This window comes from Mandrillus leucophaeus, unplaced genomic scaffold (assembly GCF_000951045.1).
Source record: "Mandrillus leucophaeus isolate KB7577 unplaced genomic scaffold, Mleu.le_1.0 Scaffold840, whole genome shotgun sequence".
Taxonomy (NCBI): domain Eukaryota; kingdom Metazoa; phylum Chordata; class Mammalia; order Primates; family Cercopithecidae; genus Mandrillus; species Mandrillus leucophaeus.
In genome coordinates this window covers 680,020-699,646 of record NW_012109142.1, presented here as the reverse complement: position 1 = coordinate 699,646, position 19,627 = coordinate 680,020, and the positions used below count along the sequence as shown (strand labels likewise).

Below are 19,627 nucleotides of genomic sequence, written 5' to 3'. Positions count from 1 at the left end.
CCCTCCAGCCTGGGTGACAGAATGAGACCTTGTCTTGAAAAAAAAAAAAAAAGAAAAAAGGGGTGTGTGTGTGTGTGTGTGTGTGTGTGTGTGTAGGAAGTCATAGTCTTTCGTTTTTAATATAAAACATCAGCATAATATTTGAAGTATGTATCTCTGGCATCAGATCCTGAGCATATGAACCTAATTCCCTTCAGATACTCTGGTCAATCAATGGATAAAGTGATGGCATCTGTAGACCAAGCTTAACTACAGGTGTCAGTATCTCTTTAATCATGAGGTAGGAATCTATAGTACAACAGGTGTTTGTCAGAGGGAAAAACTTTAATAAGGGCATTAAGATTTTCAAAAAATTCTTCAGGAAACACAAAAGCCCTGCTTCATATATTCCTTAGGTTCTTGAAATAAGCATCAATAAGATGATGATTGATGTCTTGTCCCAAGTATAATATCTACACATGTTTCCATAGAATGTAAAGAAAGAAAAATTCTTGTTTACATAAAGTTCATTAGATACTGAAGTTTGATAGAACTTGAAGTGGACTTCAAAGAAGAGAGAGAGAATAATGCCTGAAATCTATACATGCTATACATGATGTTTGCACAGAACCATATGATTTTAATAATAATTAACAATATTAATTTTAACAATATTAATTTTAACAATATTAATTCTTCCAATCCATGAGAGGAATTATTGACTCAGAAGAGGACATCCTTTGTTGGCACTAACATAGGCAGATGCAATGCCAGGATTTGAGCCAGCCCTGCCTCTGTTGCCAGGGTTGGAGTGCAATGGTGTGATCTTGGCTCACTGCAACCTCCACCTTCCAGGTTCAAGCAATTCTCCTGCCTCAACCTCCTGAGTAGCTGGGATTACAGGCGTGTGCCACCACACCTAGCTAATTTTTTGTATTTTTAGTTAGAGACAGGGTTTCACCATGTTGGTCTCGAACTCCTGACCTCGTGATCCACCCAGCTTGGCCTCCCAAAGGGCTAGGATTACAGGCATGAGCCACCACATCCAGCCTCTAACAAATATTTCTAGATCTGCTTTAATATAGGTCAGACAGTCCACCTGGATCAAGTAGATGTATTAGTATTTGTTGTTTTCAGTACACTGTTGGTGTTAAAAGTGCCATTTCCCACCTCCCAAAATTGTTCTACAACCTTCCAAAAAGTGGTTTGTTGTACATCAAGTTTTAAAATCTAAAAACAGTCTGCCTTTCTCTTCAAAAAAATGGAATTATCTAATCACAAAGGCACAGTGTGCAGTTCAGTTTTGATATCATTTGCAGTCTCCTTTTCCCTTATAAAAGGTCCTGTTCAGTATGCCAAATTTTCTAAGTTGTGGTTTTAAAAATTTTAGAATTGTATCGTTAGTTGTACAATTCTACTTTGAGGCCCTAAATACTTTTTTAATTTAAAGAGCACTTTAACTTAATGTCATCTGCATACAACTTTCTAAAACTGATATGTGTAGTCTAATCTTTGATGAGCTAGAGGTGGATCCCATGATGAGTTTATGAACCCTGAAGAAAATGGGACTATAAGGTGCCCAAACAAACTAGTCAGTAACAACTACAGTGGTAGCTGATGAAAGATTATTGTTAAACTATATTTAATTATTTGAATGGAAATATTTATATCCGTGTTACAGACTTTTACAGCTTTAATGCTTAACTGTAATTTATGAGATTCCAATGCAGTTACGATTTAATGAAAAATCTGAATCTGAGTTTTACATTTAAAAGATACTGTGCAACCATTTATATCTACAAATAATACCCGTCTAGCACTTAGAACAATGAACAGTGCTACTCCAGGGAACTTTCCTGGAAGTGTTATCAAGTTCCAGTTTTGCTTCTTAGCAGTGGACGGAACTTACTGTTCTATGCCTGGTATTGTTCACTAAAATTGTTGACTCCATTCTTGTGTCTTGTTTTGTCAATGTGCTCTACACCAATGCCTGTGCTTCTTAGTTTCCTTACTTGTTGTTACACAATGTTATTTTACATTCCTATGGCTACTGACAAGGCTACAAATAAAAGAAAGCCTATATTTGTATACAATGCTCAATCTTTTACTGCCACTGTAAGTTTCTGCCTGCTGTGCCTTGTTATGGCTGCTTGTCTGCGCTAATAAAGCTCCCTTGATGGTCTTCTTGTGGGGAAAAAAATATTTTACTCTATAAAATTTTAATGCTTTTTAAAGTATATTTGCTTAAACATTACCACTGATCTATACAACAAATTAATCAACCATATTTCAGCTGGACTTACACTTGCATAGACATTCTGGATCTCATAAGAACAAAGTACACTGGGACAAATGTTTCTCTTCAAAGGATTAGTTTACAGAAAGCATCAGAATCACAATCCTTCTATGTGGATGTAGTGTACATTGGACAAACAGCTACAATCTCAACATTGGATGGTATGTTGTATCATTTTATCTCTACCGTAATCTAAATATAGTAAAATCTTACCAAGGAAATTAATTTTATATTCTGTAGTATGGATAGAAACATTAATCTCTAAATATTAGTGAGTCATTCTTTTATCTCAATAATATTATGATTTTATTTTGTAATGAATAGTGCAAGGTGGTTATTCCAAGGATAAACGAATCCTTAATGAAAACTTTCTCACAATAGCAAGAATTTGCTTTCTAGTCCAGGATTTTGTTTATGGATAAATATACTATGTCAAACATTTTCATTTTGCTTTTTTTTATTTTTGAGAAACCAACTACCACGAGAGAGATCTATTCCCAAAATGCAACTATTGAGATTGACATCTGTCTACTAAGATTGACTTGAAACTTTCCACAGACTTAAGAGTGATAATTAATAATACTACAAATGAAACCTTCATTTCAATGGTGTTAGCATTGTGTTTCTAGTCATGTTAATAGACATGACATTTGTTAGATGCAATAATAATAAAAATTAAACTCTACCATCTTTTAAAAAATTAACCTAACTCCAGTCACCTTAAAAGTGACTTTCCCATTTTTGAGAGGAACATTAGAATCCTTTTCTTTGGAATTTCTTTCAAGTGCAAGGCGGTGAGTTAACTGATTTTTTTTAAAAATGTAAATGCTACTACTTTATTGTCACTCCTTTTGAATCTGCTGTCACCAGACCTACATTATGATTGGTAGAAAATGTATAAGACAGATGGATTGTGCTGGGATAAATGTTGTCGTTCATTAAACAATATTCACTTAGCACCTACTATGTGTCAGGTATTGTATCAAGTACTAAAAAACAGCAATGAAGAAGACAGTCCTTGTCCTGCTCTCATGAAGCACACATCCTAGTGAGCACCACCTAGAACAGAACAAAGCTAGCTACCCAAAGAAGGCTGGAGGAAACCCAGGGATTGGTCGCTTTTAAATGTTTGGTTTTTATTTGATAGGGTTCATATGTCAAAAGACATAAACTTTACAATATAAAACTGAAAGTTCAGAAAGCTTCACAAACTACTTGCCTTCAGGTCTTCTTTCTAATATTTGATTTTAAATACTTTATGTCATGACAATATTGTTATTATTTGATGACTTTATTTTTAGCAACAGAAGCAATACAATTTTATCTCCTCTCTATTAGGTTGACTTTTAAATGGCAAAAACCACAATTACATTTACACCAACCTAATATTTTTATTTATATTCTTTAGAAATGCCCAAGAGAAGACTTCCTGCATTAGCAAATAAAGGAATATTCTTAGAGCACTTTCAGGTGAATCGGACCAAAACAAATGGGCCAACTATGACAATCCAATATTCTGTCACCATGACTTCATACAACTGCAGTTACAATATACCCATGATGGCTGTGAGCTTTGGGCAGGTAAGCCTAGAATTTTGCATTACTTTTTATGTAGTGAATTTTATTTTTAATTTTTTTAAATAGCCAACATACAGATGGAATATCTTTTAATAGGAAAAGACAACTAACTATTCTAAGGTTATATGAAGATTTGGAACATGAAGATGGACTTTAAGTATTTAAAAAATTCTTTAAGAAATATGTCAATGGAATGGAAAACAGGAAAAAATATCCTTAAAAAACAAAGTCAGATTTAAGTAGAGTTTTCTCTGTGGACTTAAAAGAAGAAGTTATGGTCTCTTCCAACAAAGTTCCTTAAACAGATATTATTGAAAGGAAAGTTGAGATTCTGCATTATGCTTTTAAATTGTTTTCTGTTATAAACACCATTTATTTTTGCTTGTATGAAAATTTATACAAGGGAAGAAAGAAGTGGTTTTTCATAATTCCAGAAGGACCTGAACAATTCTTTACATTTATAATAAATAATATTAAATATTACAATATGAAAAATTTAAAATTTTAATTTCTATAAAAATATTCAATGAGTTAATATAATTTCCTACCACAAACCAAAAACAAGTATAAGCTCAAGATTAAAGATTAAATAATCATTAACCATTGTAATTGGATTACAGCCTCGCAGAAAACTTTTTGCAAAGTAAACAATTTTATGATTGAAATCACTGAAAAATTATAAAAACTCCAAAACAGTTGCCTTTATCCCATCCTGGACCAATGATTTACTCTTAATATCTTCAAGATTAGCATCTAAGCTTTCCAGTGCTTTACTCTTAGCTCTATTAGAAAATATAATAACTAATTTAGGGCTTTGTAGTCTCAAAGCATCTGTGTCAAAATTCTCCCATTTTTCAAGATTTCTCAGTAAACTAATTGGTAATTGTAACCTCTATCTTTAAGTATTCATCAAAGGTTACATTGAAGAATAAGGGACTTAGATTTTTGTGGCCTTTTAAGAAAATTCAAGTGACAGGTACATATAATAATATGTGCATATGTTAAATGTATAGATCAATAAATTGTTTTAAGAACTTTAACTTTGACATACTTGTAGATTCACATGCACTTGTAAGAAATAACACAGAACTATTTTTAATATCCTTTACCAATTTTCCCCCAATGATAACTTTTTGTATAATATAGCACAATATCATAACCAGGAAATTGACCTGATAAAATCCACTGACGTTATTCAGATTTTTCCAGGAGTGTGTGTGTGTGTGTGTGTGTGTGTGTGTTTGTGTAGTTCTTATACAATTTTATCACAGGTGTAGATTCATCTGACCACCACCAGAACAGTTCTATTACGAGCATCTCTTGTGCTACCTTTTTGTAGCCATGCTGTCACAGCCACCTCCCTCATTCCCTTCCTCCTGCACTCACTTATATATGGCAACTACAAATTCATTCTCTCAATAATTTTGTCATTTCAAGAATGCTACAAAAATGAAATCAGATGTCATATAATCATACAAATATATAGCTTTTGGATACTGGCTTTTTTTTACTCAGCATAATTCCCTTGAGATCATTCAAATTGTGTTTATTAATTTATTCATTTTGATTGCTGAGTGTATTTACTGTTATGGATGTACCAGTTTGTTTACTCACCCGTTGAAGGCCATTTGAGTTGTTTCTTGGTTTTGGCTATTATGAATTAAACTGCTATGAACATTCATCTATAGGCTTTTGTGAGACATAAGTTTCCATTTTTTTCTGGGTTAAATTCCCAACAGTGCAATTATAGGGTTGTATGATAAGAATGTGCATAGTTTCTAAAGAAACTACCATACTTTTTTATGAAGTGGTTGTACCATTTTAGATTCCCACCAGCAGTGTATGATCCAGTTTCTGCACAATCTTGCCAGTGTTTGGTGATGTCACTATTTTTAATTTTAGGCATTCTGGTAGGGTGTGTAGTGATGGCTCATTTTCATTTTAATTAATATTCCCTAATGACTAATGATGTTGAACATCTTTTTATGAACTTATTTGCCACCTACATATCTTCTACTGTGAAATGTCTAGGTGTAATTCTTTTGTCAGATATGTGGTTTGCAAATATTTTCTCCCAGACTGTACCTCGCCTTTTCATCTTCTTCATAAGGTCTTTGACAGAACAAAGTTTGAAAAGTTTTATGAGGCCAAATTTCTCATTTGTTTTTTCTTTTTTGAATGGTACTTTTGGTTTCAAGTCTAAGAACTTACTTAGCTCTAGGTCCTGAGGATTTTTCTATTTTTGTCTAAAAATTCTACAGGTTTACATTTTATATTTAAGGGCATGATCCATTTTATGTTAATTTTTATTTATAAGATGTGATTTTTGGTTGAAGTTCATTTGTTTGCCTATGCCTTCAATTGTTTCAGCACCGTTTATTGAAAAGGCGATCTTTCTTCCATTTAATTACATTGGAACCTTTGTCAAAAATCATATTTGTGTGGGTGTATTTCCGAGTTTTCAATTCTTTCCATTGGTCTATATGTCAGTCCTTCCACCAACACCATACATTCTTGACTATTGTATCTGAATAGTTAGGCTTAACATTGAGTAGTGTGATTCTTCTCACTTTATTTTTCTTGTGCAAAATTGTTTTAGCTATTCGAGGTCCTGTGCCTTCCCATATAAATTTTAGAATAAGATTATTTATGTCTACAAAAAAACCTTGCTGGTATTTTGACAATAATTACATTAAATCTATAGACTGTTTTGGAAAGAATTGACACCATTGTGATATCGAGTTTTCCAATCCATGAACACAGTATGTCTCTCCATTTATTTGTCTTCTTTGTGCTTCACTAGCATATTTAGGTCTTCATTTATTGCATTTATCAGCATTTTGCAATTTTCAGTTCAGGTCTAGTACATATTTTGTGAGATTTATATACGTGTTTCATTTTCTTCAAGCAGTTGTAAATGGTCTTGTGTTTTTAAATTCGATTTCCATATGCTCATTATTTGTGTATAGAAATGTAACTGATTTTTGTGTGTTTATCTTGTATCTTATAACCTTGCTGAATTCAACACATTTTTACAAAGTAGATACACTCATGTAATCACACCCAGATCAAGATAATCATTAGCTCCCCAAGTACATTCCTTGAACCTCTCTTCTTTCTTAAACTCACTCCTCATCCCAATAACCACTCTTTTGACATCTACTACCATTAATTATTTTCGATTGTTCTTAAACTTCATATCAATAGAATCATACAGTGTGTACTGCTTTGAATCCAGCTTCTTTCATTTAATTTTGTGAGATTCACACTGCATATACTGTAGTTTCATTCTCTTTGGTTGCTGTACATTTTTCCATAGTATAAGTATACCATAATTTATCCATTCTATTGAACAACTTTTGCATTTTTTCCAGCTTGGGACTATTATGAATATAGCTGCTAGGAACATTCTTGCTTATATCTTTTAGCACTAATGTTTATTCATTCTTTGGGCTAGAAGGCTTATCGTTTTAAATTTTACAGTAGTAACAGATAACTATAAGGGATCAAACACAGGGGAATATAATTTTCACTATTAGGGTTACAATCTGTGAATTTCTATAGCATGTGCTGCTTTTGTCAATTGATGAGCACTGAACATTGCGCAAGTATTTTTGTTAGCCTGGGTCAGCCACTGTATAGATCATAAACTTTCTTAAATTGTTGGTTAACTTTTCAAGACTCCATGTAGTATTTTTTGAAAAAATTGTTTTAGTTTTTTAATAGCCAGGACCACATCTCATGCTCCTTTGCCTCTCTGCCGTGATTAGCACTGTACCTTGAACAGAGTGCCTGCTCAATAAATATTTGTTCCTTGAGTGATGGAGGGTGCATTCTGAATTAATGAGGTATTACTGCAGTTCCAGCTGATTGCTGCACAGATGACTGAGTTGACTTTGGCCTCATTATTGCAGCTGTATAGGTATGGCCTGTGTTGATTTATGTGACACTCCTTAATGTTCTGAAGAATCCTGAATACATGAGGCTCATTTATGTCATGTCACAGGATTGTACCATGATTGAATAGAAATCATGTAAGCCATTCTTAAGTTTAATCATTTTATCAATATTTATTTTGGAAATTAGATAATCACACATGAGACAGAGAACGAGTGTGTCTACAGAGGAAATAATTGGCCAGGCGAGTCAAAAATTCATATTCAAAGAATTCAAGCTGCATCTCCACCTCTAAGTGGCAGCTTTGACATTCAAGCTTATGGACATACTCTCAAAGGTATATGAAAAAAGTTTAAAATATTGGTGTATACACACACATATATGTATAATGTTATAAAGTGTTAAATGTTGTTTCACTTGAGAATTACTACTTATTGATACGTGCAAATACATTAATTATTTATTTGAGACATAAGTAAATATGTGATATATTAAAGTGACACACGCATATATATTAATATATGCCATATAAGGGTCAATTAATAGCCAATCACAATGTTGTTTCAAATCCTTCTTTTTAATAGATTAGGAAATATTCACCCATCCAAAACTAACATCATTTATTTTGATTGTTTTCATTTACAAATAATATTTTTAAAAGTCTGCAAAATTTTATAACAATTTTTATAGCCGTTTTTTAAAGGCAGTTGAAATTATCACTTTCATAAGTCAAAACTTTCTCTAATACATGCATTTAAAAAAATAAGCATTTATTACTTACTGTGATAGCCACAAACAATAACAATAATATTAAAATATAAAAATTGAGAATTGGAATATGATTTTAAAAGACATCTATAATTTAATTATCTAAGTCTGTACTAATCAGTATGATAGCCATGAGTCATATGTGGCTACTGAGCACTTAAAATGTGACTAGTGTCACATGTCAAAATATAACATTTGAATATAAGAGATTATATGCAATTTATTACTATTAAAATATTTTACCTGGTTTTGTTTTCTTTCTAAAATATAGCTACCAGAAAGCATACAATTATATATGTGGTTCACATTATTTATCAGCTGGACAGGGCTAACCTAGACAACTATAATAAACATTTTGGCATACTCCTTTTTAGTAGTATTTCTCTTATAATTTACATAATTGAGAGTATGTCAGTAACATGAAGCTAAACTATTCAGGGCAAATGACATTTTTATGTTTTCGTCACTGCTTTATCCATTATACCAGTGACATTCTCAAATGTTTGTTTCTCTTTTATATTCATGACCTACAGGTTATCCGTATTTTCAAAGACATACAAATTAATATTGTTATTAATTTAATCAAAATCGATTTTTATATTAAAAGATCATTTTAACACTCAACATCTCTGACATTAAAATGATTTTATTTTTAATATCAAAATGAATTGATATGAAAACATCAACTGATATTTGATATTTGTGAATTGATATTAAAAATATTCAATCCAAGGCCAGAGTTTGAGGTACATTACTCATGTAATTTTTAAAAATAATTGTCTATTATTATTTTGAAATGTATAAAATTGTTTATATTTTATTTCCAGGAAATATATAAATTCTTGGCATAAGTAGAATGCAAATTTTATTTTTACTATATTGGAAGGGGACATAGAGTCTACAAGTGATAATACATAGTACACATTTCATGTACTTTAAAGATGAAATTGGTTTGTGAATTTATTTTATTTTATTACTATTATTTTTTTGAGATGGAGTCTCACTGTTACCAAGGCTGGAGTGCAGTGGCATGATCCTGGACACTACAACCTCCGCTTCCTGGGTTCAAGGGATTCTCCTGCCTCAGCCTGCAGAGTAGCTGGGATTATAGGCATGCACCACCATGCCCAGTTAATTTTTGTATTTTCAGTAAAGACGAGGTTTTACCATGTTGGCCAGGCTGGTCTCAAACTCCTGACCTCAGGTGACCCGCCCGCCTCGACCTCCCAAATTGCTGAGATTACAGGCGTGAGCCACCACATCTGGCCAGTTTGTGAATTGTGACTTCTGCTGTTTGCCACCCCTCTGTGAGTGCAGGCCTTCCCGCTGCTGTGTCAGCTGCAGATCTGCAGTTTGTGCTCCAGAGTCTGGAGGGATTGGGAAGAGTCTCAGTTACACGAGAGGGAACCTGTGCTGGCTACGCATGGAACATCAAGTGGAGAAGCACCTGTGGAAAGCAGAATCTTCTACAGGTTCCCTCATTTAGCCTGGCTTCTTTTTTCTTCTATGTGCTGTTTGCTTATTTGGACCCTGTTTTATTCCAAAAAGAACTAGAGGCTATGTATATTATAAAAATGCAAACCATAAACTAAAATTTCTTTAAAAGGAAATTAAGGAGAAGGTTTTTTCTAAATTAAGTTGACCCAGTGTTATCTTTCATGGAGAATGGCTGTTGGTACTTTACTCCATATCCCATTTAGAAAAAAGTCCAGGAATGTGTGTGTTAGAATCCCTTTGACAGGGGCAGGTGGCGCACAGTCAGGGCCGGTCTCAGAACTAAACCAAACTGAATCCAGATGTATGCTAAGGGGGTCCCAGAGAGAATCAGCCACACTATCATTCTACCACGAGAGCTGTATTTTGGGGCCTTGGATACTTCTGTGGTTATAAAGATGATCTTTCCAAGTTCATAAAAGAGTAACGCCTTAGGCTGTCATCTAATTACCTTTCTTTAGTTAGAGGGAGGAAGAGAATGGGGGAAAGGAGTCAGGCCCAGAGTATGTGAAGGAGAGGAGTCTAGGGACTCAGATTGTCAAACACTAAAAAGGTGATGCTTTCAGCCAAGCACAGTGGCTCATGCCTGTAATCCCAGCATTTTGGGAGGCTGAGGCAGGTGGATCACAGGAGTTTGAGATGAGCCTGACCAACATGGTAAAATCCTGTTTCTACTAAAAATACAAAATTAGCTGGATGTGGCAGTACACGCCTGTAATCTCAGCTGCTTGGGAGGCTGAGGCAGGAGAATCGCTTGAACCCGGGAAGCGGAGATTGCAGTGAGCCGAGATTGTGCCACTGCCATTGCACTCCAGCCTGGGCAACAAGAGCAAAACTCAGTCTCAAAAAAAAAAAAAAAAATGCTTTCTAGTGATGATGAGAATGCAAGGAAATAGTTTCTTCTATGCAATGTTGGTGAGAACGAAAATAAGGACAACCTTTTGTGCAGATAACTTAGTAGTATCTTAATACAGACCTTCTGATTCATCACTATCACTTATATAACTCTATCCTACTGAAATAATAAGGTAAATGTGAAATAATATAGGCGCAAAGGTAGTCACTGAAGCACTATTTGTAAAAGTAAAAACCTAGAAACCTAAATCCCCATCAATAGCAGAAGGATTGTTTAAATGATGTAACTTTCACATTGAACATTATGCAGCCATGTGTAGATCCACATATATTCACCTGGAAAGAGATTCATGACATAAAGTGGAAAAAATGCAGAACTCTACTTATGAAATCATTTGGGGAAGGAGAGGAAGTGGAGAAGATAAGGCAGTGGGGGCAAAAACAACTGTGTAAACGTAGAAAACAAGTCTGTATGGTTGTGCAAAATAGTAATAGTTATAAGAATGTGAGGGTTATTTTAGAAAAATCCATGGCTGGGAACTGAGAGTGGAAAATTCCACAATGAAGATAGGTCTAGTGACTGACCGCCCTTGGTGTCTCTGCTGGTGTCTGTGCATCTGCTCTCTTCCATCTTTTCTGATCAGTCTCTTCTGCTTATTCATTATTTCTGTTCCATATTATTTGGCTCACACATGGCCCAACATGGAGACTCCTATCTCTTTGCTAGTCCCCGAATACATCAGAAGGTTGCCAAATTTGCAGAGGAATTTTGTAAAGAACAAATTGTATATACTGATTTTACTTGGCTTTATTTTTACCATTGGAAGAACAGTTTTTCAATTATTTAACAATAATTTACCAGTTATCATATTCAGAAAAAGCACAGGACATTTTGAGAAAATCAAGTTTAGTAGATTCATTTTCTTTAGATTTATTTTTAATTATAAAAATTCAAGTTAGGAGCTGTAAAACATGAACGGAAGACTGGTTTATTTGGTCGCTGAGGAAGAGATCAGTCTTACCAGAGGACCCTTAGGGCTGGGCTTCAATATCGTAGGTGGGACAGATCAGCAGTATGTCTCCAACGACAGTGGCATCTACGTCAGCCGCATCAAAGAAAATGGGGCTGCGGCCCTGGATGGGCGGCTCCAGGAGCGTGATAAGATCCTTTCAGTAAATGGCCAAGACCTAAAGAACCTGCTGTACCAGAATGCTGTAGACCTCTTTCGTAATGCAGGTTATGCTGTGTCTCTCAAAGTGCAGCATAGGTTACAGGTGCAGAATGGACCTATAGGACATCGAGGTGAAGGGGACCCAAGTGGTATTCTCATATTTATGGTGCTGGTGCCAGTGTTTGCCCTCACCATGGTAGCAGCCTGGGTTTTCATGAGATACCGGCAACAACTTTGAAAAACTTGCTCTCTTTCAGTACTCCCAATGAAGATACATTTCACTCACCCTCCATCCCTGCTATTCTGCCGTGTCTTTCACTCTCTGCATAGCCAGATTTGAAGTGACTGATACCCACCCCAAACCTTGCTGTTCAGAATCTCCAATTCTTCATATTCTAATGGGAAAGTAAAGGTATTATTTGAAGGAAAACTGAAGAAAAGACTTGCTTAGAACAAATGAGTTATATATTTTACTAGGACTTTTGATAGAAATTCAGCTACAACCCAAAGAGAGAAAGATTGAGTCTTCATGTCACCATAGGCAATATCATTTTTCTTAGCTGGCATGCCATAAAGACCAGCTGTGTGACATTAGAGGAAGAACGGATTTTTCTTTTTAATGATCTTCCTTGGGAAATTATTGTGGCCTTTATTTAATTTCTAATTACATACCTGGGTGCCTATATGAGACAAAGGAGAGTGAGAAGAGCATTTTTACCTTTTTAAAAAAGCAAATACATATATACACATACATATGTAAATATTATAGTATAATAGTGATACCTATGGAGAATTAAAGGTGAGAAAGCTAAAAAAAAAGAAATTCAAGTTAATTTTAGTTTTAATTCAAGTTGTAATTGATGCAATGTATGATAATGCAATGGTCTTAATTTTTTTTTCTTGTATAGGTTATGTTCATTTTTGAAGAGTCTTCTTTAAAAAAAAGTGACTACAATGGTTTTGAATTTTATTTTACATCCTTTGACTTTTATTCACCTTTGCCTATGCTGAAATTAAAAATGAAAAACTAGTGTGGTCATATTTGTTACAACCTTTCTAATAAAATAATTGTGTGTAAAAATAGATTAATGATTCCAACATTATTGGAGAAAAGGCTAATATGACAGTCACAAGGATAAAGGAAGGCGGCTTATTCAGACGACACATACTTGGAGACCTACTTCGTACACCCAGTCAACAGCCACAGGTATTTTTGAAGCTTTTCTCATGATGCGTGATGTAATTTTAACAGTATAACTAGTTTATAATATATTAAAGACCTGATAAAACAGGGGGATCGACTTCTGTATTTCATGAGAACATTTGTGTTTACATTGATCAACTTGATAATATTATTTTATGACTTTTGGAAAAATTATCTTCCTTATGACAAAATAGTAGATTTTTTAGCTCTACTATGCCAGAATTTGAAAATAGAGTCTTTCATTCAATCTTTACAGCAGTGCTGTAAAGATGAAGAAATTAAAGTGTAAAGAGATTAGGTGACTTTCCCAAGGGCAAGACTGAATGAAATATCAAAGTAGAAAAAATATAGACTAATTTCAGTAAACAAACAAGCAAATCAACAAAATTCCATCACTTTTGTTAAAAACCTATTCATATTCTACTGCTGCCTCTTTGCCTCTGTTCTCTGACTTCTTGTTTCTTTATTTGAAGGTTGAAGTCTATGTCAATGGAATTCCAGCTAAATGTTCAGGTGACTGTGGGTTTACATGGGATTCCGACATTACTCCCCTAGTCTTGGCGACAAGCCCTTCTCAAGGTAAGTTCCTGATTTTTAACCTATACTAGGGTGTGAAAGATAACCAGCAAAATGTAAACTCTGATAATGACTTCTAAAACTATGTTTATACTAGTGTCACTGTTATACTGTTAGCTAAAGCAAGCAAACAGTTCTACATTGTGAAAATTAAAAATCCTATTAGACAAAAAAGCTATGGAAAGGGCACTAATTATTTATTTTTGAAAAAAAACTATTTCTTTTGAAGCTGAAATCTTGCCTTTGAAGTAGAGGATTTGCTAATCTTAAACTTCTCTAGTTTCACCAGTTAGACTCAGTCTTTAAAATTTCACTTGGACACTGAGGCACTTTTGTTCAACTGTACTAGCTAGGGTATTAAGTGGAGTCTTTTATTCTATGAGACCACTTCCTCTAGGAGAGTTAGTATTAAAAGGCTAGTAACAAGACATCTGCTGTTTCATGAAAGAATGTGATCGTGTCCTAGATTTGACAATATGAGATATAAAAATTATTGCCAGGAACTCAATCTAAGGAACACATTATACCATTTCTTCATAACATGTTATTGCCTCAAAAATGTGATTATGCTTTGTGTCTGAGCAACTAAGGACTGAAATAAAACAGCAGGAATAAGGATAGTAAGGGATGGCTTTTTTTCAATCAGAACAATAAACTCAGACGCTATAGTTACATATTTAATCTTTATGGATAGTAGGAAAACTCACCAACTAATTTTATAGTGGTACCTCCCAAAAATTATTAAAATTTTAAAAATATTTCATTTTTATGTTGAAAGAATATATTTTTCAGACTTTTAAAAATAGTGATGATACTAACTTTGGGATAATTCAGATTACATGGGGTTAAAACTCTCAAGAATAAGGATTTAATGAACTTTAATTTGGTTATAGTCCTTTGGTATACTTATGTTTATATCCACTCTTGCATTTTATAATGAATTCCCAATTTTTTTTTTTTTTTTTTTTTTTTTTTTTGAGGCTGAGTCTTGCTCTGTCACCAGGCTGGAGTGCAGTGGTGCGATCTTGCCTCGCTGCAACCTCCACCTTCCGGTTTCATGCGATTCTCCTGCTCAGCCTCCCTAGTAGCTGGGACTGCAGGTGCCCACTACCATGCCTGGATAATTTTTGTATTTTTAGTAGAGACAGAGTTTTACCACGTTGGCCAGGATGGTTGAATTCCCACTTTTACGTGCACTTCCTGAAAAATGATTTCTTACCCAATATAGGAATCTGAATTGCCTTTTGCCACATTTGGATCATTTTTAAAATTGTGAAAATATAAGCATAAAGAAAACTACAAAAATACACATACTCTTCACTGAAAATTAACAGCTGTTAAAATTTTGTCATATTTACTTCCGATCAACAATTTAAGAAAGAAATATTATAGGAACAGCTAAATTTCTCTTTCAGCACCATCCCTAGACCTAGTCCCCTACATAATTCTTGAGGGGCAATCACAGTGATTAATTACTGTGTATGTATTCTTCCATGACACTTTAAATACCTTTTGTATATAGCACACACACATATATGGTCATTTTACCAGTTTTATAAGCTTACAAATGAAATATTACAATGTAAATATTATTTTGCATATTTCTTTTGTCATTCAGAATTCATTTTGAGATATATTTATGTGGTTTTATGTACACCTAACCCATCACGTTAAAGTATTTCATGAGTGCACCAACTTACCTAGTTCCTCTATTGATGGACATTTAGATTGTTTACAAGTTTTCACTTTTACCAATAAGACTATACTGAACTTTCTTGTACAAACCTCCTATTGCATATGTGTTAAAGCTACTTTAGGATATATACTGAGACATAGTATTATTGGATAACAACTGGTTGGATGAGTATTCAGTTTACAAGATGACCAAATTGCTCTTCCAAGTGGCTATACTACCAGCAAATATAATAGCAACATTATCCTCTATATCTTTGCCAATATTGGAAGTGATCGACTTCCTAATTTAAACTATTCCAATGGGTAAAAGTTATCACTTTTAAAACGTTTATTCTATTCCTTTATTAGTAATGCACATGAGCATCTTCTCATATGTTTCTTGGACATTCAGATTATCTTTTCTGCAAAGTGTTTAGCATCGTTTTTCCCTTTTTTATTGAATTCTCTTTTAAAATTTACTTGTAACCATTTACTATATTTTATGTTTACCAATCCTTTGCCCATGGCTTCTCTCAGTATATTGCCTGTGCTTTGGTTTAGCTCTTGTTTATGAAAACATTTAAGTCACTTATTTATTCTAGTTTATTTATTTATTCCATTATGGTCAATCCCATGGCTTCATGTATCATATTTAAGAAATCCATCTCTATCCCAAAGTCATCAAGATATTTGGTTATATTTACTTCTAAAAATTTGAGTTTTATTTTTTGTTCTTAGCTATTTAAATCTATGTAGAGTCTATATTGTGCATGGTGTTACATAAGTAGGGTGATCATGTATGTATTACATATATGATTTGTTAAAGATAGATACGTAATATCTATCTATCTAATCTATCTATAATTTGTTGATCAAACCTGGACACTTTTAAGAGGGAATGGAAAAATCTTAAGTTTAAGACGCTGGAACACAGGTGTAAACCAGAACTGTCCCAGGCATTTTGGGATGTATATCACCCTAAACAGAGGACAGAGGAATCTTATTTTCTTTTCAAACGGGAAGTGTCCATACCACTAATTGTGTGATTTATCCTTTCCTCATAAATTTGCAATGGCAAGTCTGTCATATACTAAGTTACCATATAGAGATGTCTACTTAATTTCTTTATTATGAGAATAATTTGTTTATTTATCTTATGCCATGTTTTCAGTCAGATAATTCTTTCCACTAGTCTCTGTCAACACACAGATTCAAAATATGAACATACGTAGAATAATTCAATGGAAATAATGGAAATAAAATACCACGGATAAATACATGTGGATTTTTCTCCCTGCTTGCCTATTCGGCTTACTGTTTATATCTTTTGAAGATAGACTTATTTTTATCTGAGAAATGTCTGATTTCATAATAACAGATATTAATATTGTTATTTAAATTGATCATTTTTAGGGTCCTATGAAGAAGGCACAATTCTAACCATAGTGGGTTCTGGATTTTCTCCTAGTTCAGCTGTATCAGTCTCAGTTGGACCAGTAGGTTGTTCTCTTCTTTCTGTGGATGGTAGGTCCTTATAAAAACTGTTAAGTCTAATTGTTCTTATCTAAGATAAAGTGGAATCAAAGAGCAGTATTACAATTATTTGATCATGTACAATTATCATGATCCATTATTACAATTATCATGATCCCTATGGGGTTATGAAATTGGCAACCTGATCTATATAATGCCTTATCTTTTAAATCTTTGATTATGACCACAGACTATTTCACTGTTGTACAGTGTCTTTATCCTATAATAGTTTAATTTTATCCTTTTTTCCCCTTCATTTGGAGGTTACATGAAATCTTTTTTGCATCAGTGTGTCTCTGGGATGCAAAAATGTATGAAATGCTTCTCTAGTGTTCCATGGTCCTGTCTGCCCACGTTTTGACAATGCCATGCAGGAAGAGGACGTGGCCAAGCTGGTCTCGAACTCCTGACCTCACATGATCCACCCGCTTCAGCCTTCTAAAGTGCTGGCATTACAGTCATGAGCCCCCGCACCTGCCCTTCATTTAGTTTTTGATCATCTTTCCTGATAAAACCTGGTATTTTGCACAATTTTGGACATAATATATCTGACCAAAAATTTTAGAATTATTAATATAAATGAGCTTAATAAATTAGCTTTTAAAAAAATTATGACAGTAGCCTGTTTTGGGTACAGTAGCATCGGAAATAGATTGTTTACTTTGCTTTCATTCTTGGTTTACCTATTTTCTAGGAGTGTCTGATTCATAGCCTCAGGTAGTTTGCAAGGATTATTCCTCTTAAGATTCCCCCACCCATTAATACATGATTCGTTTTCTTTGGATATACTTCTTGAGATGTAAAAATGAAGGCCAATGTTAGTATTTTGCAAGCATAACTTTTATCTCATAAAACCATTTGATTTACCATTTTCTTCATCTTTTTCTTTTTTTCACAAGAAAAAGAGATCAAGTGCCAGATTCTGAATGGAAGTGCTGGACATGCCCCAGTTGCTGTGTCCGTAGCTGATGTTGGACTAGCACAGAATGTAGGGGGTGAACAGTTCTACTTTGTTTATCAGAGTCAGATCTCACATATCTGGCCTGATTCTGGAAGCATAGCAGGTAATGGTTAATGGTTTAAACAGAAAGAAAATTGCATGCATTTCCATCAGTTCAATGTGCTCTTTCTAGTACAGGGTGAAGGGAGAGGAGCCCAAAGCTTCCTCCTATAGAACAAAGGAGTGTCTCCTTTGAGAAGGCCCAGTGATTAAATGGCCGACTAATTCTTTTGTTTCTTACAAAGCACAAGTCGGGGTGCTGCTTATACTTACATCTTAGGTTATTGAATTAATATCATCAATTATTACATGTTTCTATAACAAGCACATCAATTATGTCAAGATAAGATTTATTAGTTATTATTCTGCTTACCAGCTGCTTCATTTGTAACCACAGTCTCAGTGGAGCTCCTTGACCCAGAAAAAGTTCTGGGAACAAACTGGGGAAAGGAGGGCTAACACAGAGGATGGAAAGAACATAACACATTTTTCCTGTCCTGCTTCATTTCCTTTGTACGTTTGTTTTTTTACCAGGCATAGTTTACGGTTTTGTGCTTTGGTTTTGATCCTTTTAGTATGCTTTTATTTTACATTATTTCATCGCTTATTTTTAAAGTTTAGTTTTCCTTTTACTTAGAAATATTAAAATTTGAGATTTGGCGAGAATCTTAATTCACTCTCCTCTTCCACCCACAGAATGGTTGAGTGAATAGAAGCAGCATACATTTTTGTAGGATGAAGGCACTGGGAAAAATAGCAGATGCTGCTGCCAATGCCCCAAAGCAAATGTGTGTTGCAAATCTATGTTATTCCATTAAATCACTTAGCCCAGCTCCTTTATGGTTCCGAGCATCAGCACCCAGGCTCAGGTGTGTGGTGGTGATTGTGCTCATCTCAAGTCTGGTCCTTGATCTATTGGCCAGTCCATCTCTTGGATAATTAGACAATTCTCTAATGAGTTAGCTCTTATTAACATTTCTTTTTGTTATAGTTGAACTGGTTTTGTTGTTGTTTTTGTTTGCTTTTCTTATGAAGGTGGTACGCTACTGACTTTATCTGGATTTGGCTTTAATGAAAATTCAAAGGTATTAGTTGGAAATGAAACCTGCAATGTGATTGAAGGGGATTTGAATAGGATAACCTGCAGGACACCAAAAGTAAGACCTCTGGTTTCAGTCATTTTTTCCTAAGTCTGAAATATTATAAATGAGGAGACATCTCAGTTTGGGGAGTGGAGTGGTGAAACCAGTGGTGTATTTACATAGAAACTGCAGGGTTTCTATTATGCTCCTTAAAACTTCTTTCTTCCACATCTTTCCACTAAGATTAAAAGACAAAATATTATCTCCACATTCAACATACTTAAAATCATGAAGAAAAGAGACACATAAGCTAATATTAAACAATGTATTTCATTTGAATTAATAGAAGTAGTAACAAAGTAAACATAAAACACAGTGGAGAGAGGGTGTCAGAAACAGTTTCACAGAAAAGTTGATGTCTCATCAGAATTTGAGGATGAATGAGAGTTTACCACGTAAATTTAAGGATGAAAAAAATTAGTAGTCTAAAGATTTCAGGAAAGTAAATCTAGAAATTAA

The 19,627-nt window shown here is 34.1% G+C and overlaps 1 protein-coding gene and 1 pseudogene across 2 annotated transcripts in view; both read left to right on the top strand.

Moving 5' to 3' along the window:
• PKHD1L1 (polycystic kidney and hepatic disease 1 (autosomal recessive)-like 1) overlaps positions 1-19,627 on the top strand; it is a 168,118-nt gene that overhangs the window by 47,980 nt on the left and 100,511 nt on the right. Inside the window, exons 22-30 of the mRNA XM_011968382.1 lie at positions 2,273-2,436; positions 3,684-3,856; positions 7,940-8,087; positions 9,836-9,990; positions 13,124-13,246; positions 13,717-13,822; positions 16,907-17,017; positions 17,926-18,090; positions 19,062-19,183. Of these exons, the coding sequence (XP_011823772.1) occupies positions 2,273-2,436; positions 3,684-3,856; positions 7,940-8,087; positions 9,836-9,990; positions 13,124-13,246; positions 13,717-13,822; positions 16,907-17,017; positions 17,926-18,090; positions 19,062-19,183 (1,267 nt within the window). The remainder of the gene's footprint in view (positions 1-2,272; positions 2,437-3,683; positions 3,857-7,939; positions 8,088-9,835; positions 9,991-13,123; positions 13,247-13,716; positions 13,823-16,906; positions 17,018-17,925; positions 18,091-19,061; positions 19,184-19,627) is intronic.
• On the top strand, positions 11,834-12,852 carry LOC105530712 (annotated as a pseudogene). Its single transcript, XR_001004685.1, has one exon. The product of XR_001004685.1 is annotated as a synaptojanin-2-binding protein pseudogene (transcript).